The sequence below is a fragment of the Podarcis melisellensis genome (genome assembly GCF_964234715.1).
Source record: "Podarcis melisellensis genome assembly, chromosome: 6".
Lineage (NCBI taxonomy): Eukaryota > Metazoa > Chordata > Lepidosauria > Squamata > Lacertidae > Podarcis > Podarcis melisellensis.
The window spans coordinates 16,468,045-16,491,177 of NC_138538.1; the positions used below are offsets into that span (position 1 = coordinate 16,468,045).

General features: G+C 42.5%; 1 protein-coding gene across 1 annotated transcript in view; it reads left to right on the forward strand.

Annotated features, from left to right (window-relative positions):
- Positions 1-23,133, forward strand: part of BCAS1 (brain enriched myelin associated protein 1) — a 52,998-nt gene that overhangs the window by 26,030 nt on the left and 3,835 nt on the right. Inside the window, exons 5-12 of the mRNA XM_081917423.1 lie at positions 1,311-1,487; positions 5,731-5,775; positions 8,470-8,604; positions 11,064-11,099; positions 12,552-12,779; positions 15,412-15,573; positions 16,362-16,427; positions 21,826-22,071. Coding sequence (XP_081773549.1) covers positions 1,311-1,487; positions 5,731-5,775; positions 8,470-8,604; positions 11,064-11,099; positions 12,552-12,779; positions 15,412-15,573; positions 16,362-16,427; positions 21,826-22,071 — 1,095 coding nt within the window. The remainder of the gene's footprint in view (positions 1-1,310; positions 1,488-5,730; positions 5,776-8,469; positions 8,605-11,063; positions 11,100-12,551; positions 12,780-15,411; positions 15,574-16,361; positions 16,428-21,825; positions 22,072-23,133) is intronic.

The following is a 23,133-nucleotide window of genomic DNA, read 5'->3' on the forward strand; positions in this document are numbered from 1 at the left end:
CAATCCTCAATATCTCCATGTAGGGCTGAGAACGTCTCCTTTCAGAAACTGTGGAGAGCCATTGCTAATCAACATGGACAATAAGAAGCTAGATAGACTAATGGCTTGGCACAGGAATCTCCTTGTGTTCCTTTTTACCCTGGGATAAGCCCCACTGATCACAGAGGGAACTACTTTGTGGTAGAAACAAAGAGTATTTTGCTATTAAGAGTGTAACCCAAAGCACACTTCAAGGGGAGTAAGTCCAATGGAAATCCTGAGTAATCGTATTTAAGACTGCACTGCATGTCTGCCGGGATGAGAACAAGGATTTTGAAGAGAGTGTTTTGTGAACGTTCTTATGGCCTGTAGGCACGTGAGACCACCACCTTACTGAAGCTAGGTAGGTCTGATCTGTGTATGTGGACCACTTTGGGTTCCATAGTGGAAGAAATAGAAATGTAAGGAAATGCATTTGGGAATGCTCTGCCACTGTGTATATCTGATATATATAGAGAGAGAGGGGGGGGGGGAGAGAGAGAGAATTATATTTCATTTAAATAAACAAAGTAAAAAATACTTTAAATAAATAAATATCGCAGTATTGTCTACACTAACTGACAGCAGCTCTCCAGAATTTCAGTCAGGAGACTTTACCTGGAGATGCCAAGGTGGTACCTGAGACCTTCTTCACGCAAGGCAGATACTCTGCCACTGAGCTATGGTGTTCCAACCTTGAAGGTACATTCCCCTGAGCTCATCCGCTAATGGACTTCACCAGAGATTTAGAATCCTTGTCCTCTGATTCAAACTCCAGAGTGTCCCTCTCCTCAAGTAAGCAACATTGATTTTTTTTAGCTGGTTTTAAACAGATAAGCCAATAAACCTGAACTTGCACAGTGTGTGTGTGTGTGTCTGCCTTCCTGGAAAAGGATAGTAAACTGAGCACGAGTAAACTGTATGTGGTGTGAACTGACAGTAAAGAATTCAGAGATCAAAGCCACAGACATGTGTTGCTTGCTATTCAGTGTTCAGCTGCACTGAACAGAAATGGAGATTGCGTGCCATATGCAACCTGGCTTCTTGTATTTGCTATTCTCTCTGGTTCGGAACAATGTTCCCCCGGCCAACGGCAAATGCTGCATATATTAGACGGGGCTTGCATAAATGCCCAATTGTTCTGGATATGTAGGCTGAAGAAATATGGATGGAATTAGGATTGTGGCTCAGAGAGCAACATGATGCAAGTGGCAAACAGGCTACTTTTACAATCTTCTACTGGGCATTCAACAAGCGAGGAACTGACCGAATTGTGCTCCCTTTTTATACAGGACATAATAGATGAGTGCAATCAAAACTCTCTGCAGCCGGATTCAGCAGGTGTCAATTGCTTGGCTGCTGAGGATCTTGCTCAAGAAGACGTAAAGCCAGAGAACGTTAAGACAGCAGCAGCTGGGACAGACTATAACAACTCTGACTCTGTCATCATGAGTTTCTTTAAAACCTTGGTAAGATTTTTGCCATCACTTTATCACTTTATCAGAATGGAATTGGTGTATGTATGAATTGTTGTAAGATAAAATTGCTGCCCCACGGTTACAGAGAGAAATTTAGGAGGGAAGAGGTGCTTTGCATCACATGGGCAGCACAAACTAACACAGTCAAAGCTGCAAAGATTTAGTTCAACGTGAAATGATTGCAAACAATGTATGTGGGGCAGGGGATTCAATTTAGTGTGCATTTAAAGGGAAATTTATTTCATTTGCACATTGGGAAACACTACATGAATCAAACTGTCCTTTGACAGTTGCACTTCTCTGAATTTTGCAAGGCAGTTCTTCCTCCAAGCATTGTGTACAAAAATGCATATGGCAGTGAAAATACAAAAAATGCTTTGCAGACATGGGTATATTGGGCACAATTGCATGCAAAAAGTGCAAATGGAGGGGAGGGGGATCACAAAACAAAAACAAAACTGCAAACTGGGGTGGAAACACGAAGAACTGAACTTAAGACTAGAAAAACAAGAAAAACCAAAACTGATATATTCAGTAGAATGAGTATCAGGTGTTGTTGACCGAGGCAGAAAGCAATTTATTTGTCGTGTAGCTAGATGCAAAAAATAATGGTAATTCAGCACTTTTAATAGATTTATAGGAGAGGGAATTTCTGTGGGTGTAGCTTATTATGCAAGCTACACCTGTTGAAACTCCTACTTCTACACAATTACCCAAGAAGCAGGAGCCCTGCCCTCTTTTGCATTTAGCTGCTCTACCTGAATTTTGAAATGTCATTTAACTAGAAAAAATATATCTTAAGTGTGCATGGGGATGTTTTATTCATTAGCTGTGAAGGTCAGATTAAAACCATTTGTTATTTTCTACACAAGCATTTCCATCTAGGCACAACTAAAAGCTCATCTACACTTCCCTTTACCCCACTGGTTTACCCCGAGAAAATCCATTCTCTTTAGCACTGAAAACCTGCTCTTTAGCACTGAATCAGAACAAATGGCAACTGGATTTTCTGCAGATTTCCATTTGTTCCGATTTAGTGCTAAAGAGCAGGTTTTCCAGGGGAAAGCAGTAGAGCAAAGGCAGTGTCTGAACAGTGTCTAGAAAGCATGGGACAAATGGAAAACCACTTGGACCTGTGCTTTCAAGGCACAGGAAAAGTGGAAGTGTGGACGATGCCTTGGATAATTATTCTGCTGTTGTGGAAGGAGAAGGAAAGCTACATTAACAGTGGAATCACAGGCATCTTTATTCAGAGAAAAGGTCCATTGAGCTCAATGGAACTTGTTTCAGGACTAGGGGACTCATTTAGGAATAAAAATTCATAGGGTTGTGTAATAAATCTAATAAAACATCTCTGCAATATGACAGGAAATGTTACCAAGAAATGTTTTCTAACATGCACTTTGTCTTTGTCTGCTTTTTAAGTATTAGTCAATTTAGTTGGATTTGCCACAAAAATATTGTGTTCAAAGTAGTGCGCTGGTTCACCATGGGGTGGCCAGATAGCAGATAGGGTTCTTAACACACTAAGAAGCTGGCCTGGCTATTCCAACAATTGAATCCTTGCCGGATCCAAAAATTAGAAGGGACTTGGGCATACAGCCTAACCCCATCCCTTCAAGACTCACAGCAGTATGTTTATTTAGACATAAGTCCCATTGAGTTCTGTGGGGCTTACTCCAAGGTCAGCAAGCAAAGGATTGCTATCATACTTGGTCTAGGAAATCACTATTGCCTGTGATTGCTTAACTGCTGGTGAAACAAGCTTTGCAATCTTTTTTTTTTAAGCCTAACTAAATATACATGGCTAGAGGCAATGGAAAACTTGAAATATTGTGTACAGTTATGGCCACTACAGCACTAAACGAAGATCATCAAGCTAGAAAAGGACAACCCAAATGATCAAGGGGCTGGAGCAGCTGCAAGGGTACAACATTTGGGGCTATGCAGTTTTAGCAGGCAAAATGTGATTAAGAGGGGACCTGATAGAGGTGTATATGTTAAGTTGTGGGTGAACATATCAGACGACACAGCGATTCTTCAAACAGCTCTTGTTTATTCACAGGCCAGGCCAGAACTGAACTGAAGGGTTCAGTCAGAACCCTTATATAGAGCTCCAGTACAAGGTTACTGTAACAACTTTCTAAAACTATCCAATCATTGAATGTCACTTTCGATCCCTTATTTGCACAACTATCTACAGTATCCCCCTGCTAGCCCAGGGTGAGAACTTCAGTACATAACAGCATAACATTACACAAGGTATGGCGAGAGTGGACAAAGAAGTTTTTCTCCCTTTCTCACAATACTAGAACTTGGGGCCAATCATCGAAGCTGAATGGTGATGGGGGAATCAGAGCAGGCGAGAGAGAACACAACACATAGTTAAGACTATGGAATCAGATGTAGTGACGACTGCCCATTTGGATGGCTTTAAAAGCGGATTAGACAAATTCAGGGGGAATACAGTAAGGCTATCAGTGGCTACTAGACAATCCATTGCCTCTAGTAACAGGGGCAGCATGCCTCTAAATCCTAGTTGCTGGGGAGAGTTCTGTTGCACTGCTTGCAGGCTTGCAGAACCATCAGATTGGCTGCCGAGGGAACCCTGAGCCAGACTGGCAGGCAGGCTTTGGCCTGACCCAACAGAGCACTTATATTCTTGCATTCTTGGAACAGCATAACGGGAAAGAAGAGTGGCCATGATGGCTCTATCATTTACAGCTAGGATTCTGTAACTGGGATTCCCGCATTGCAGAGAGCTGAGCTACAAAACCCTTTGGGTCCCTTCCAACATTACAATCCTACATGTCAGGTGCTGGTGTGGTTGCTCGAGAGCAAACAGGCAAGACTCCGACCTGCCTTTTCCAGGCTTTATTCTTAGTGCAAACTATTTACAGTGAAGAGCCTCGCAAGTTCATGTCTGGCTCAGTTGTTAGCAGAATCTGGGAGTGGTCGGTCCTTGTACCTCCCCCAGCATAACAGTCGTGTGACCCCCCCAACCTTCTCCTCCCCTCCCTGCGCCGAAACCTACTGCACAGAGTGGGCGCTGGCAAAGGGGTACTTCCCTCCTCTCCGGTTTGCTCAGGGTCGGAGTTGAGGCTCTCCCTAGCATCCCCTGATCCCACCACCTCCTCTCCACTGGAGGTGGGGCTTTCCTCCTCACCAGAGGAGGAACTGCTTTGCAGGACTTTCAGAGGTTCCCTATAACACAATTGCCCTTCCACCTCACGCCTCTGAGCTGACGGCAGTTCCCTGACACTATGGTTCCATCTTACCCCTTTCAGCTTTCTATGGGGGGAGGATGCTCTACAATCTTGTCTTCATGCTGACAGATGCCCATTTAATTTGCCTTTGAGGAATACTTCATAATCTCCCTAGGTAGCTTGTTCTAGCTTTGAATTGCTTTTACAATTAGGCTGTTCCTTCCAGTGCTTAACACAAGTCTGTCTCTGCATTCGAACACCATTGGCCTTTGCCCAATCCTCCTCCATAGAATTGGAAGGAACCACTAGGGTCACACAGTCCAACCCCCAGCAATGCAGGAATCTTTCGCCTAGCATGGGGCTCAATCTCATGACCCCGAGATTAGGAATCCCATGAGCTGAGTTATCCCAGTTTAAAATTTGCACACTTAATGTTTCTCTTCCAGCTAAATTCTCGTTCAGTTCATGTCTGGTTTTGAATATTGCACATTTCATAGAATCATAGAGTTGGAAGAGACCACAAGGGCCATCGAGTCCAACCCCCTGCCAAGCAGGAAACACCATCAGAGCACTCCTGACATATGGCTGTCAAGCCTCTGCTTAAAGACCTCCAAAGAAGGAGACTCCACCACACTCCTTGGCAGCAAATTCCACTGTCGAACAGCTCTTACTGTCAGGAAGTTCTTCCGAATGTTTAGGTGGAATCTTCTTTCTTGTAGTTTGGATCCATTGCTCCGTGTCCCCTTCTCTGGAGCAGCAGAAAACAACCTTTCTCCCTCCTCTATGTGACATCCTTTTATATATTTGAACATGGCTATCATATCACCCCTTAACCTCCTCTTCTCCAGGCTAAACATGCCCAGCTCCCTTAGCCGTTCCTCATAGGGCATCGTTTCCAGGCCTTTGACCATTTTGGTTGCCCTCCTCTGGACATGTTCCAGTTTGTCAGTGTCCTTCTTGAACTGTGGTGCCCAGAACTGGACACAGTACTCCATTTCATGCATTGTTTTCTTTTCTTGAATTGAAAGGTATCTCCAAGCAAAGCAGATTCCAAAGGTGACACTGAGGACAAGGTGAGTGATTGGATGCTGGCAATATAAGTTCAATATAGACCCCTCCTCCCTTTTCTTGGGATACTTTTCTAAACTGGCGCAATGTGTACTTTGGGACTGGTTCACACATGCATGCACAACCCAACCTACATTGCAAATAATTGCATTTGATTTGAAGTCAGGCAATATTAAAGACCTGTGTTATTGGTTACCGCAATTTATTTATCTGACTTATTGCTTTTCATGCCACCTTTATTTCAAGGTACTCTGGCTAGCATACCAAAGCACTGCCTTATTTTATCTCTACAACAACCTTGTCATGTAGCTCACACTGAGATACAGTGACTAGCCTAAGGTCAACCAGATTCCTAGCTGAGTGGGGTTGCTACATTTTTAAGGACTATACCTGGGCAGAGGGTGTTTAGGTGCATGCCAATAATGTAAATTGGCAAATATATATTTGAGAGTACCTGTTTCATATAGGTGCATGTGTGAGAAAACTGCTGCAACCCCCTGTTGCAGAGGGGTGTGCCTAGGGAATTGCTTTTTTCTGTTCAATGTATGAAATGGCCCTTAGAACTGATTTGTTGTTCGCCTGTTTCAGCACTTCTCTTACCAAGCTGGAGCCCCAGCCTATTAAGAACCCAGACTTTGATATTCAATATTTCTTTGGCAATTTGACACATTTGTGCAATTGGTTTTGAAAGCGTTCGTTGACGGCAGAAAACTAAATTCTGCATATAATGGTGCATTTCTGCAATATATCAATTTACCTTTTTATGTATAATGTTGTGCCTGAGCACATGCTTAATAACTGGGAGGTCTTTACCACTAGGTGGCACCAACTTTATTAGGAAGCTGGCTGTTCTTGGCCCCTAGATCATTTTCTGGAGAGTACAGTGGCCCACAAGACATCTGTCTTCTAGACTATTAGTCCTAAGCAGGAAGTTAAACAGACTAAAGAAAAATCAGAAAGCTCCCTACAGCATATGACTATCCTTGGCAGAAGGACCAGTTTGCATAAGCAGCAGGAGACTCCCAATTATAGTATATTGCTTCTGAGCAGCCTTTCTCAAGGAGCATCATGATACCTGTGGCAAGCTCCCAACTTGTTTTGGGGCTGAGGACTTGGGACATTATGTAGGAAAAGGAAGCATCTTTGTGTGTCTGCCACCTTCTTGGCCCTGCATGATGAGAAGCAGTGGCTCAGGAGCATAGCTGTCAACGTTTCCCTTTTTTTAAGGGAAATTCCCTTATTACGAATAGGTTTCCTCACAAGAAAAGGGAAACATTGATAGCTATGCTCAGGAGTGCAGCACACATCATTCAAAACACGTATTCTAAGTTGCCTTCATTCAGGACTGCTGCAAAGCTCAGCATGTGCCTTTTATGCCTTTGCCAAACGTTCTGCGACACCCCAAAGATGTAGCTGTTTCTCAGCAGATGAATCAATATTTGAAAGGGTTCCATGAAGGCTGAAGGTTTGACTAGTGCACAGAATGGTGTGCTTAAGCAGTACTCGTTATAATAGTGATTTTTCCCCCTGCTGTATGATTTACCTTAACACAAGGGTAGGGGGCATTTTTATGTCCTAAAGGCCACATTTCTTCATGGGCAGCCTTCTGGGAAACACATGACACTTGTATGTGGGGCCCAATGTAATGAAATAAAAAAAAAGGAGGCAAATAGATGTAACTCTTGAACTTATTCAGTGGGCTGCATTCCAGCCACACCAAAGCCAGCCATTTCTTCAGAAATTCATCTCTCTCTGTTTTCCACCCAGGCAAACAAGAAACACTATCACAGTTCAAGGACACATTCCAGTCAGGCAAAAGTGCTCAAGAGCTGGGCTGCTAAGGGGGGTGACCAGGGAGGGAGCTGTATTAGAGGCTCAACAGCCCAGCCTCAAGAATGTTTTGGGGGAGAGACAGTGAGATAATTCTTAAATAAGTGAAACGCAGAGTCCTTTACATTGGAGAGATGTGTAGATATGGGTACTATTTTATGACATTCTAGTGCATATAATTCTTCTCATGCATAGGCACATTTACAAGTGTCACAAAAGATTTGTTCTGCACTTGTAAGCAATTGATTTTTGAGTGTGCAGAACCTGTTTTCTTGAACTCCCTGCCTGTTAATATTTGGCCTAGGTTGTACTCAACACTGCTAAAAAGCTTTTTTTGTTAGGGTGAGCTCCCGTTGCTCGGTCCCTGCTTCTGTCAACCTAGTAGTTCAAAAGCACGTCAAAGTGCAAGTAGATAAATAGGTACCGCTCTGGCAGGAAGGTAAACGTGCACTACTCTGGTTCTCCAGAAGCGGCTTAGTCATGCTGGCCACATGACCCGGAAGCTGTACGCCAGCTCCCTCGGCCAATAAAGCAAGATGAGTGCCGCAACCCCAGAATCGGTCACGACTAGACTTAATGGTCAGGGGTCCCTTTACCTTTTTACCAGGATGTGTGATTGTATTATGTACATTTGGGGGGGGGGGTTAAAGAGAGCTGCTGATTTTTATCCATATTTTGATACTGTTGTTACCTGCCCTTTTTAAAGGCTTTTTTAAAATGAGTATTTTACGCTGTCCTGCAAACCTCTGCCATAGAGATATTTCTTTGATTAAATGGGATATATATCTTGCTAAGTAAATAAATGTTGTGAGCGAAAGGACAACACAGGCTGCAGTGGAGACTCAGCTTTGAATGATGTCGCCCAAAAGGGATCTCAAACAGGCCTTGGCGGGCAGCTTTCTGAGAAGACGGCGTCCGATTCCCACGTGAAAGGCACCAAGAAAAAGAAGCCAGACAGCCCCAGATTAGGACACAGTACATTTAGCAAACTGTTTAGGCATAAGGTTGGTACTGAAGACTAACAAAAATGGAACCCTGAATGGCAGCAGATGAGTCTTCGCATTGTTGACGCACAATGAAAACCTGCAAGGATCAGACTCCCTGAAGGGCAAAATCCGGCTTAGTGGGGAGGGAGAAAGAAGGCGTCTTGAGCGTTTTAGAGTCTGGAAATCTACTCCTCAAGCAACATCTGTGAATTCAGGGTTCAGGAAGGAAAACCCTCTAACCAATTCATATTGACCATTTCCTATGTTGTGTTAATAACTCCCTCTCACTAACAATGCCCGTGCTGCCTTTAACCTGAGGTTCGATCTGACAAACAATGAAGTCAAAAAGAGACTATTAAAATTACACCTGACGTGCATGTAAAGCGTTCAGAGAATTTCACATGCCATTATATTAACGGTCCTGCAACAGGTAGGGGGCCCAGTTGTTGTGCTATTTGTGGTGTCTCTTTCTAGCAGTCTTGAAGAAGCTCTAGAAAGCTACTGGACCAGCACTGTAAAACTGAAAAATAGAATAACAGAATTTGATATAACTCCCATCAGTGAAAGGGGGAAATTTGAATGTGCGCTCCACTCGTAAGAAGCATTCCACACCATAGCGGCCACTTGCGCTTCCAGTGACAATGAGTACCCTCAAGCTACAATCTTGCTACTTTAGGATAACTCTTCAGATAACTGTAGACAGCTGGTTCCCTGAAACTCCCTCACACTTGTAGAGCAAAGCAGTAGCTGTAAAGACCCAGAATGAATGCATGGCTAATTTTGAAGAATTGTAGGATTTGTATTAGTACAGAATCGTAGCCAAAACCACGTCAATGTATTATTATTCAATATTAAGTATCAATATTTTTGTTTGGAGGAAAAGAATGGGAGCATTCTATCCCAAGGAATGCATATAGACAAAGACCCTTGAGCTGTGGATGGAAAATGAAGTTAATTTCTGAGTTCAGAAATTCCACTCAGACACCCACATGGAATTTTTGGGAGTAGAGGGGATTACATAATAAGTTCATTGATTTGGAATAGAATGGTAGTGGGAAAGGCACTTAGGCTGCTCTGAAACGAATGTATCATATCAGTTGCTGTATTTGAAAAGGAAAGATCAACACATTCACCTGAAGGGGGATGAGCTATAGAAGTTGTAACTACAAGATCCTATTTAGGGTCAAGAGAAAAGTTTTGAGGCTCCAGCCCTAACTGTGCTTAAAAAGAAATAAATCTCAGGTAGTTCAGGGGTATGTCTGAGTAGACACGAGGATCAAGCTGGGGAAAGGCTGCTTCATAGTACGTTTTGCTAATTAAATATATACATTGATAGATGCATGCTCACACATCAGCAAGACATGCATCTTGTCACAGAGGGAGATGTGCAAACTTCACTATGAAATTTATAAAGTGGCACAGTGAACAGGAGCTGCCAGTCTTGCTTCCTGTTGTCCCCGTACCTCATATCTTCTGAAGCCAGCACATTCTTCCTCAAAACCATGGTCACCTTCTGAACCAGGGAAACATTGTTTTTCAGGTCTTAATGTTAATACTAATTTCAGCCAAAAGTATGTTTTCTAAAAAAAACAAAACCGAAATAACATAAATACTAATAGCTGGATACAAGTTCATTGGTGCATTGGGATTACATGAGGAGTTCATTATTGTATACAGTGGTACCTCAGGTTAAGTACTTAATTAGTTCCGGAGGTCTGTTCTTAACCTGAAACTGTTCTTAACCTGAAGCACCATTTAGCTAATGGGGCCTGCTGCTGCTGTGCCACCGGAGCATGATTTCTGTTCCCATCCTGAAGCAAAGTTCTTAACCTGAGGTATTATTTTTGGGTTAACCGAGTCTGTAACCTGAAGCGTATGTAACCCAAGGTACCACTGTATGAAAAATTTACTATGGAAGTTCTGAATGCATACTATGTTTTTAAAAATGGTCACTTTCACTAGGAATTTATGGTGGAACAGGAATAGTTGCAATGACTGTCACTTTGAACAACAACAAAATGTCTAGGCACCCTTTTTCAATAACAAGAATACAAAGCTGAAAATGAATGAACTGCAGTTAAAATATTATGTTCATTTTTCACATGGTCTAGTCCTTCCCCTGCCCACCCCCCTAATATTCTTAAGAGGGTCTCTTCTCCAGTCTTCAGAGATTAGCTGGAAGTGGGGAGGTAGAAAAAGGTCCTCCTTTCCTTCCACTCTGCAGTTTTAATCTGAAATTTTAGGAGCAGTACTGCACCCAGAGCTCAGAAAGTGCTCGTGCTAATGAAATCCCGTCGCAGAATGCGCCTAAAACAATGGGAGTTTTGAACACTTTTCCAGGTTATAGGGTTTCATCATATCTACCATAAGGCAAACTGATCGTGTGACTCTATCCCTATTCATAATCACAGGTACAGGGTTGTATGGAATGACAAAGCCCCAAATGACTTGTGTATGTGTATTTCCTCTTCTTTTAGGCAAAGAAAGATGCCCAGCAGGCAGCAAATACCAAAGTGAGTAACACTGTTGAAAAGCATTCATGAGTTTCCAGTTGCAAAGAACATTTCTACAAGTTTCAGCTTAATAGAGAGCTAACAGTCTTGTACCTGGCATTGCTCAGGTACAAACTTAAAAAAAATAAAAATCAGTGCCATTTTGAAACTAGTGGTTAAAATCAGTGCAGAACAGTGCACAGCCCACCATCTTGATTCAAAATGGCATCCAGTTGTATCAAAATAGACAAAAACGTGCTCTTTGATCTCAGGATCCACCATGTAGAATTTGGTTACCATATCTTAAGTGTCCAAATGTATAGAGCAGTGTTTCCCAACCTTGTGCCTCCAGCTGTTTTTGGACTACAATTCCCATCATCCCTTGCCACTGGTCTTGCTAGTCAGGGATGATGGGACTTGTAGTTCAAAAACAGCTGGAGGCACAAGGTTGGGAAACACTGGTATAGAGAGCCATCATGTGCCCAAAATGTGACTTTAAAAGTCATTTCTTATAAAAGTCATTTCCTCTTCACCCATGCTATAACCCAGCCTTCCACAACTGGTACTCTCCAGATGCTTTTTACTACAGTACTCAGCAGTATCAGCCAGTGCTGCCATGCTGGGAATTGTAATCCAAAACATCTTTGTTGTTTAGTCATTTAGTCGTGTCTGACTCTTTGTGACCCCATGGACCAGAGTACGCCAGGCACTTCTGTCTTCCACTGCCTCCCGCAGTTTGGTGAAACTCATGCTGGTAGCTTCAAAAACACTATCCAACCATCTCGTCCTCTGTCGTCCCCTTCTCCTTGTGCCCTCCATCTTTCCCAACATTAGGGACCTTTCCAGGGAGTCTTCTCTTCTCATGAGGTGACCAAAGTATTGGAGCCTCAGCTTCGTGATCTGTCCCTCCAGTGAGCACTCAGGGCTGATTTCCTTAAGAATGGATATGTTTGATCTTCTTGTAGTCCATGGGGCTTTCAAGAGCCTCCTCCAGCACCATAATTCCTAAGCATCAATTCTTCGGCGATCAGCCTTCTTTATGGTCCAGCTTTCACTTCCATACATCACTACTGGGAAAACCATAGCTTTTAGAGGGCACTAAATTGGGGAAGGCTGCCATCATGCACAGGGTATGCATAAAAATGTAGGAATGGATGCTCTTTCATAAGGTATAGTTGTGTCATGTTATCTTGTCTCTTTCCCCCCATCCTTATTATTCCCCCTACTTTGTGAAAACACATTCAGCACACATTACTCTCCCTGCTCAAGAATCCTGAGAACTGCAGTTTCTCCCTCACCGAACTACAGTTCCCAGCACCGTTAAGAAACTATTGTTCCCATGGTTCTTTGGGGGGAAGCCGTGTGCTTTATATGTGTGTTGAGGTAAATGTCTGGCGTGGGCCAGCACCGCCCCATTCTGCAAATTTTTAAATGGCCCTTTGTCTATTTACAAATTCTTGTGTATGTTTCCAGATTGCTGAGCAGCCTGTAATCACTGCTACCGTGACATCAGAAGCAAACGTCGCTCCACCACAGGAGAGCCCAGCCGCAAAGCAGAACACAAGGGCTCCTGACCCTCCTGCGCCACAACCAGCCGCAGTGACAGTGGTTGTCACCAACGAAACTCCAAAAGAAATAATAATAACAAAGGAGAGATCTTCTTCTACTCCTACATCCCTAAGTAAATTCTTTCGAAAAAAGGTACGCGTGGATTTTCTGAATAGCCATTTTCCTTTCTGGCTAGATTTATTTATAGGAGTTTTTTCATATACCTCACAATAGGTCCTGGGTTGACCCAGTGTTGAAAGGCTTCTTAGAACTGATGATGCCACAGCAAAACCAGATTAAATGCAGGTTTTCCATGGGAAAATTTATTTACTTGCACATGTCAATGAATTCAAAAATTGCTCATTGAGCAGCAGAGCTAAAGGAAATAACCACTCATTTGTCTTATATGCATGCCCTGTCCATTTCGCAAAAGCTCAAAGCAACCTGCAATATAATAGCAACTTGAAACATCAAACGTCACTTTATTTGTGCTAGATTTAATTACAGCCAATCTCTTCAAACATACCTCTATTAACACATCAGTTGAGGTATCCCTTGTCAGTATATGGAAACATCAGCAAATGAGAGTCAAATCAGTAGCAGGGGTACCATCAATACACCATTATGTTTTTGGTAAGCCATAAAATAGCCAGTCAGTTAGGCTTCCTGGGTGACTGGATATTTTCCTTGAACCCAGACGTGCCTGGAATTTCCTCCCAGGATACAACTGTTATCACTAGTGAAACTAAACCCACTGCATCAACATAGCATGAGAGACAGAACGCATTTGGGCTACAGCTGTAGCAGCACTGGCTGTAATATGATCCCACACTATACTGTTTTAAAAAAAACAAAGTCCCAGGAGATTGCTTCTGCTCTGCCTTATTGAGGATGCATTCTGCTTTGGGAAGAGAACAAACTCCTGCAGCTAGATAACTGGTTACATCTGGTGAGCTGGAAGACCAAATTTAATTGCATCAGTGCAACAGCTAATGCCATATGCTAATAAAATTTACATCAATGGGGATGCAGTTTGACAAGCTCCACATCAATATTTGTTGTTCTGGAGTGCTTACAAGGGTTTCTTTGAACGGTGCCATTGGATTTTAATGTCCATGCTGTATTTTATTTCATAGCTGTGATTTAAGGTATTCTGTCTTTCTGTTCGGTCATCTTTTGTTGCAATATAGCAATGCTGCATTACATTTTATACTAAGAGTAAAATAAAAGTTGAAGATGACGTGGTGACCATATCACAGCCGCTAATAATGGTGCTGGTTCTTTTTAAGGTTGTGTATTTTGTTGATTCCTGATTTATTATTTGTTCTAACTGTCTTGTCAGTAAACTCAGGACCTCTCCAGACATCCATTTTATGTGAATTCATGATTATTTGTGCTGATGGTGGTATCGGGGCGATTATTTGCAATCCTGCTTTCAGTGGGGCAAACGTACTGATGCATTTCCAAACAGTGCATCTCCCCAACTTCCTCCTGAAACCCTGTAACATTCCATACCACAAATGTTCACTGGTCATAATTTGCTGTGCCATAGCACAAGAGTGCCCCTTCAGACTCCTTTCCAACATTGCAGCGGCGTCTCCCAACAACTAATAAAGTGGACTGTCCAATATAAATCCACCACTAATGAACACCCGCAAAATGTCTGGAGGGGTCCTCAACTGATGTAATTTCTATTACTACTGTTAATAACACCACAGGCTAAGTAGCTAATGGTTACTTCACTCTTGAATTTAAGCGTGAAACTGCACATTGTGATGCAAACAATGGGCTGCTGGCAAGAAAAGCAGCTCTGTGTTCAGTTTTCTCCTTTTTCCTTGTGACTATTTTGCTAATCTTGCCCACATGCTTGACAACACAGCTTTATGGGTTTCCCCAACTCTGCTCCACATAACTGACTGCCCCCTGGTCAGCAGCAGGGTAGCACATTATGTTGGTCAATACCGTGGGAAATTTCACTTCACGCTACCAAGGAGAAATGGGAGAACTGGATCACAGACTGCCACCTTTCAGCAGCAACTCTCTGCTGCCTAACATTCAGTTCCTCCCCAACATCTAATGTTATGGGTTACCGCACCAGTGAGTAAACAGGCAGTAGGGATTTCATAGCCTACCTCCTTGGCACTTTGTTAATCACAGTGTTGCAGAAATTCCACCATTGCCATGCCAAAAGTGGAATGAGCAGTGATATTTACAGATACCATGGGCATGTGAATCTGAGCTTTATCCATACATACAATGAAATCACTTGTACTCCTGCTATGCTATACCACTTCATGCTGCAGGTAGGCGGGATGGCATGTCTGAAGTTTCTCTCACATAAAAATAAATGCCATGCATGTAGAAATGTAGGTTCTAACCTAATTTTCCACCTGGCATGCTAATTTTCTTTGGGAAGGGCTCTGATGGTCTGTTTGTTTAAGTCATTTGTGGACTATCAACAGGTCTCAAAGTAGTTTATATCACTGAAGCAGTTTGTTAGCTTTTATAAGCAGCCAAATATATTCAGGAAGTTACCAGAAAGGATTTTCTCCAAGGAAACTCTAAAATCTAGTTGTGTTTCACAGAAGGTGGGAGTGGCATCCAGGGTGCAAAAATCCAACCTGTTTCCTATAAAATCGGTCGCTTTAAGTTTGAAATAAATGTTCATCCTTCTAAGATGATGGCTCTTATTCTCGTAAGTGATTCTGAATTTCTAAAGTAGGCCATCTTAATTTATCTATATGCATTCCACTGTTCCTTAACATTTGTTACAAATAACCTGCAGACTCCAACAGATGACATCGAGGTGATAAACACGGAGAGGATCGAAGCATCTCCCCAAGCCCCAGCTAAAGTCGAAAGCAGAAGTCAGGAAGCAGCAGAAGTAAAGTCCAAAGGAGATGAGAAGCCCAGCAAAACTAAGGATCTGAGGAAATTATTTAAATTGGTAAGAAGGGTATTTTTGAATCTGTATGGGAGGAGGTATAAAGTATGACCTAGAAGGGGTTAATTTGTAAAGTATTTGAAAAAGCCAAACAGAGTAGTTAGAGTACCGCAACATTTGTTGGTGGCCTATGGTGGAGCAATTCCTCTCATGATCTCACCATCTCACCTCCCTTCCTTACTTCCACCTCCTGCAATAGGCACCATATTAGAAACAGTCAGACCTACAGAGTAAACTCACCACCTCCATAAGTCATACAACAGATAATGGGCACTTAGAAGTTCCAGGCAGGTGTGTATTGTGGAATCAAAACTCTTCATACATGCGAGTTTCTTGACACTGCCAGCATCAAAATGCCAATGTATAATTTCCTCCCATTTAATCCACATTTACCCCCACTTTCTGGAGAACCTTAAGGCCATTCCCTCTTCTAAATGTTTGTTGATTTTTCACTCCACACACTCAGTCAAACAGCACCCACCAGTGAACTCTAACAGGACCTGCCCAAAGTTGTTGCCTGCCTTCAAAATCACAGCAAGCCTATAAAGAACACCCGAGGAAATGAGAAGTCTCCACATTTGCCCTAAATTGACATGTTTAAAGGGCTCCATAGATTGGAAAGAGGGAGGTATGCATTATCTGGATTGGATTCATTTGAAAAAAGTTCACAAGTGTAAAAACAAGATTAGGGGCTAAGGAATCTAGCTAGCATTGTCTGTTAAAGTCCTCTGTAACCACAGCACTACAGAAACATGGCAAGAAGAAATGCATCTAACCCTTTGTTATTCTAGCCGGTCAGAGGTGACGCAGTAGTAGTTGCTCCAGAAGAGGTAAATGGGCAAGCCCCTGATGCCCAAGTAAGTGTATGGATTCGATCTTCTCTTGGTGATGGGTTCATCTGGTATCTACTTCCGGAGCCTTACTTTGCTGCTGCTTCTTCTTTTATGACAGCAAAACTCATCTGTTCATTGAGCATGTTTTGTTCAGCCTCTGACCAATTGTGTTCCTTACTTTACTTCCTTCATTTTTTGCAGCTGAATTTGGGACTGTTGGGTTTAAAAACTGTCACCATCGCCTTTGGAAACAAATCTCTGTATCCATAATTGCAGTCAAAACTAAAATTAATAAATTGTTTGGGTTTTTAAATGACCAGATTTATCAAAAGCACTGCAAGCATATATCCAATCGTTCATGCATTTTATACATTTCTAAAGAACCTCCAACATCATTTTAAGCTATCAAATCTTTACAAAAATTCAACACAAGGATAAATAAAGAGAATTCCATCTTATCTGTATGTTTGTTCTCAAGTTTGTCTTAAAACCCTCCCTATGTTCTTATTTTTATGTGTAGTGCATGTCAGTCTGGCATCTGTGTAAAGTTCTTAATACTGTATCAAGTCCATTCACTTCATATTAACTCAGTTTGCTATTTCTTCTACAGTAGTGAAATAATACATTTAAAAGTTAATGGGCTGTATCCAACACTGCTGTTCTGCTCACACAGCAGATTTTCACTTATGCAGAACTTCTCCCTCCTCTCCTTTCAGTCCCTGATCACCCTCAATAACTGTTCCAGAGGGTTGGGGGACTTTCCAGAGCAGATTTGGGGTGGAGGGCATCACAGGAAGAGAAGAGGAAGGTCCTATCTTGCAAGTGGAACTCGTGTTCCATTGCAAAAGTGAACTTCCAACTAGTATATTAATTTATTGCATTTAATTAAAGGTTAGCTCTGCAACCAGTGATTATAAGTACCTTAGCTTCTTTTTCCCAGTTATGTGCTGTTAAAACCTTCGTTAATACATAACGAAGTAGAAATGGCTGTACTGCAGCCTTCATATATTGGATCAAATGATTTGAGATTTAGTACCTGATGTGGACAGTACAGGCAGCAGACTGATAGCTTTCATTTGTGAAATGTGGATACTCATTGCTGTCCATTGTGAACCACAAAACACAAGCCTATTGTTGAAGCCTGTGAGCTAGCAGAAGCTTATCTTTTGGAGGCTCAGGGGTCCCATTGGCCCATTGCAACCCCTCCAGGGGCAACATAAAATTGGAAGATGCACCCAGTGTGTGGGGTGTGTAAGCTCTCTGGATGAGGGACTGACTGCCCATGAACCATATATAAGCCACTGTGAGCTCTTTGCAAGAAAAGTAGGCAATAAGTGTAACAAAGAAACATCCCTTCTCAGTTTGCACTGGGTAAATAGGGGACACTTACTTTTCTTTACGATGTTTGGTGCTGGGCATTGCACTGGTTGTTATCAATTCATTTAGCTGACCGTCCCTTTCAGTAAGCCTTGAGGCCTTATGTTATAACACTGTACATATGCAATGTGCCTACAACACTTCACCGTTGCTAAGGGAACAGTTCCCAATCAGCTCCATTTAACTTCATGGTGGTGGCAACAGTATAGAGCCTTGAAAGAAGAGGGGAGAGGTCACCGCACAGCAAAAAACGTGCAGAAGCAGACTCTTTGCTGCACCACTCTGGAGCACTGCCAGTGCAAGGGCCCATTTGTCCTCTGGTGGGGTGTCCCCTCCTTGGATGCTCTGCTATCACTTTCCTGATCTTTACCGAAATGCAGTCCACCAAAGGTTGAAGAGTTTGATTGATTCAGGTCTCGAGTCAATTAAAATCTCTGGGGCAGACGTGAGTAGAATTCATTGGGAAAACTATGATCCCGTTAATCTGGTTTTCCTTTCTCAAGAAATGCGAGCTGCCTACAGGCTGAGACAGATTGTTGGGTCTGGATCAGCTGTTAGGAAGGGGAGTGATACAGTTCATTATTTACAGATTTCCTTTCTTCTATTTCCCTGCATTCTTTCCTTCAACATTAAAATGTGCCAAATTTGCTGCTTTGAAACATGCTGATATTCTGCCTGATTCAAAGATAAGATGATATCCTGAACATGCTCTTTCCACTTAGCTCAAGGGCAACCTTTTCTTGACACCACCGTTTGTTCTTCACAGTCAGCTGAAACTTGTGAAGAGAAGGAGTGAGATGATATTAGAAATCACAGGGTGGTTGCAGTGGGGCTGCATTTTAAAAAATGCTGAGCTCCTGTGTTTTTAACAGTTTCACTGCAGGTGGAAACGGGGGGGAAACCAATTCTTTCCTCATAACTGTACATCCTTAGCAATTGCTAGAGGGTCATATACTTCCTTTAGTGCTTCCCCAATCCACCTTTCCCTTATGTCTGTCCCTCAGCTTTTAGTTCAAGCCAGCCATGAATAGTTTGTGTAGACATAATGGCCCAGTCTGCATGGAACACTAAACCAAATCATGGCGTGAATGAGCAGGCATGTGGGTTCCTGGAGAGAACTGCTTTGCTTCTTTGCTGGTCCTGCTGCTGCCCCATTCCAGAGAGCCAAGCCATGGTTTGGCTTAGTGTTACATCCTAACCCAGGCTCATTGTTTAACTAGCAGACAAACCAGGAACTGAAGCCAAAGTTTATTCTATGGCTTACTGCTCATAGTTTGCTTGTTTGCCATGGTTCAGTCAGCCATCCCTAGCCTTTAGTCATGGTTTGTTGTAACCATGGTGGACAATGATGCGCCTAAGCTAACCTTTGTTTCAAATACTGGGCTTGTGTTGTCACAGTGGTTAATGGTGTGGCTGATAAGAACTGTAGGTATTGGGAGAAATTGAAGAGCTACAGGGAGAAGAAGGGAAGAGCTACAGTGAGGGCAGGAGTGCCAGCATGGCCCTGTGACCATGGTTGCCTGGGGCCACGGGTGCCATGCAGTGTGCATGACCATGGCACCCAAATCTGTAGGTGCCCGGCCCCTTCATGGGGAATTTTGTGGGTGCTCAGGCACCCAGGGTCCCAGGGAGTTGGCAACTATGAGTGAGGGTCTCTGCAATCAAGCAGCCCACACCTACATCTCTTAATTGTGGTTTGAGTCTTGAGCAAGGAACTGCTTGTGCACCAGCCTACACAATAAAGTAGGGATGTTTGAAAAGAAACAGCATGGGAACTTTCTTCATGCAGACTCCAGAAGCTGATTCTGCATTCTGTAAATGTTATTATGCCAGAGGTATGGATTCAGAGGTTTCATATACCAAGGCACGCTGCCCGAGCAAATTAAATTCAGAATGTTTTTTTTAAAAAAAAATAATTAAAACTTAAGCGTTTTATGTTAACCCACAGGTTGCCTATAAACCCTGAAAATATCATGACCTGTGACTTTCAGCCACCTTTAAAGCATGTGTGTGGCTTCCAGATGTATAGCTTGGGCATAACATCCCAGATGCACAATAATGGCTAAAGGCAGGGAAAGGGGTGCATATGATTTCATTTCACTTTGTAATCTAACATTGCCGTTCACTTCCTCTTTCTTTTAAACAAACTGAAGCATTTTGCTGTGAACCTTTTTGAACTTTGTCCATATCCTGTTCTTATTTCTCTCACTTTCCTATAGTGAACTGTCTTGTAATCGTTGTTACTTTGGAAACAATAATAATAATATTTTTAAAATGAATGAATGTAAAAAGTCATGTTTTCTCCATTTGCAATTCCATGCAGAATTTTCTATGGCATTGGACTACCTTGACCAAATCATGGCTTGTCAATCTTCTGGTGGAGTGTTGTAATTTTACACTGTGGAAATTTGTCCATGCAATCTTTCTCTTCTGTAGCCCAGTGTCATTTATCTGTTATCTTGATCTTTCAAATCTTTCTCTGTCTCTGTCTCCCATCTTTTGGTTTCATGCTTCATGGCTTGGGAAGAAAACACTGTTACTGCTTTGTTGTAATGTTGTTGTTGCATGCATGCATGAGAAAACATTGTGTCTCTAGGGTTGTGTTTAGATGGTAACTTCCTAGGCTCCAGATTATAGATCCTATTATTATGCAAATTATACCTGATGACATTTCCTCCTCTGCATAACTATGAAAGGTGCAGGAGCCCTGATCTCCTTTGCATCTGACCAGCCTAGTTGCCAACATGAGAAACTGCATTATACCAAGTCAGGCCAGAAATCTATATAGTTCAGTACTGACTACACTGATTGACAGTGGCTCTGCAGGATTTGAGAAAGGGGTTCTCCAAGCCTCACCTGGAGATGCCAAGGATTTAACTAGGGCCTTCTGCATGCAAATAAAGTGGTCCCATTAGGGATTCCAAATTTTAGGGTTCGTAGTTAATGTTAAGTACGAACCCTGTGTTTGATGTATTGATTACTCATTTTGTGGGGTGCAGCGAAATGTGGGGTTTTTGCTGCAAAACAACTGCAAAGGTTTGGCACAGGTTTGGAGGGGATTCCAAATTTGGGGGTTCATAGTTCATATCCAGTACGAACCCTGTGTTTTATGTATCAATTACTCATTTTGTGGGGCGCTGCAAAACACAGAGTTTTCGCTGCAAAACAACTGCAAAACTTTGACACAGGTTTGGAGGGGATCCTACATTTTGGGGTTCGTAGTTCATTTTCAGAAAGAAAGTGCTCTGTCACAAAAAGGGGGATACCTTTCTGGTTTAGGAAACTGTGGCGGTTATTGCAGTGTTAAGCAGTACACCATGCAAATCCCACGTTCATCTGCAGCTGGTTCCAGTCAATTGGGTGAGCGGCATTGATTCAAACAGCCCATGTGTCTTGCCATGTGGTTCAAATATTGCTGCAGCCTTGAAGTCACTAAGCAGCCTTCAGCAAACTGCTACCTCTTAGCCTCAGAACTCCATCTATAATATGGGAGTGGCAGTCACCCTGGGCTGCTTTAGAGGATTGTTGTAACTACTACCAAGGTTATATTTGTGGCGTGCTTTGAACACTCTCTAAAAACATGTTAGGAAATGCTGTTTGTGGGATGCCTGAATAAGATCCATCTAGACATGGCCCTAACTTAAATGCCTTCCTCAATTTTTTATTATGCATGGAGAAATATAAAAACAACAGACATGTGTAAAAAGAAATGCTTTGCAGAAAGCCACTTGTGCATTTTCCTCCACGAGAGTAGTCCCACAGCTGTAAAAAGGGCAACTTGTGGGGGGGGGGCAGGCTGAACATACTAGTATTATGATGTGCAGCCCGATCCTATGCATGTGCAGGGAGAAGTAAGCCCTACCCTGGCTCTTATTTCCTCATTAAGTGTACATAGGATTGCAGCAAATAGATTTTCCACCATTTGGGTTGCATGTGCATTGGAGGCGAGGTAGCTTTAATTTTAAATAAACTGGGGGGCCTCCTGCCAAATGCATTTCTTTCTTTCTTTCTTTTAAAAAATAACTGCTGTTTGAAACTGCTTTAGACACTGGACTTCAAAGACAGGCCCTTGACCCAGGCTGAGAACAGAGAACCTGTGGCTGAGAGGAGCCAAGAGAGTTCAGCAGAGAACCAGCAAGGAAACAAACAGGAAGCCAAAGACCAGCCAGACTCCACAGAGCAACAAACAGCCGAGACAGACTCCCTTCAGAACGGAGGGGAAGCTGCGAAGGAAAACACTGTGAAGAGGATAGAGAAGAGACAGTCATTCGGAGGGTTTTTTAAGGGCCTTGTACGTTACCTTTCATTTTTCTTTAGCAATCCTGGTGTAGCCACCATTCTGGGAAGCTTTCGTGGATAAGCATGTTCTGTTCCCAGGAGTTCACTTGTATGCCACAGTTTGTCAATTGGGGTTGTAATGTGTTTGGTAAAGAGCAGGGCCGGTGCTTAATTTAAAGGGGGGCTGGGCAAGGAGCCTTCTCCTTAGGCATGGACAAATCTCTCAATTTTGGTTTCTCATTTTTCTAAAGTTATATTCAGTTCTCCATGTTTCCATAGCAGTTTTTAACTTTTTCTTTTTTAAGTCCTCTGCAAAAAAAATAATCTGGGTTTTCTCCTAATCTATACACTTTTGTTTGCAATTTTGCATTATATACACATTTCTGCAAACAATTTTCCTACTATGATGCATTGTTGCATGGTGTTTCTGCATTTTAGTACACACACCCCTTTTTATACATTTTTGTAAACAATTTTTGGTTGGAGAACTGAATTGCAAAATTCAGAAAAGTCTGGATTTTGATGGATAATTGTGTTATGGTTCATGCATTGTTTGCAGACATACAAATTAGATGTTTTTTGCAGTAAAATTGCATTAAAATGCAAGTAAGGTAAATTTCTCCCTACTACTCCTTCCACCCCAACCCAGTCACCACCCCTGGTGGTCTCCTAACCTTGTCCAGTGGCAACAGCAGTGGGGTGGCACTTAGTCCAGTATTGAATAGAGAAACACTGGGTAAAAAGGCTGATTCAACAGCCGCCACCATCATACATTTCCTGTGAATCTTGGACTGTGAACCTGACTGCCTGTTTTACAACTTTTCTTCTGCTGGATCAATCCCACTTCTGACCCTTTCCCATCTCCTGTTCATATATGTGTCATGTCTTCTAGATTGTGAGCCTTTGGGCAGGACACTTTGTGCTTTGTTTTTTTTTCCAATTGCTAATCATTTAGCAGAGGGCACTAAATTAACAATAGCAATACATATGTGTATATACTGAAAGCACTTTTACTTCATCTCTTCCTACTGCTTGCTCTAAGGAGAGTAAAAGGGATAAGCAGAGACTCCTGGAA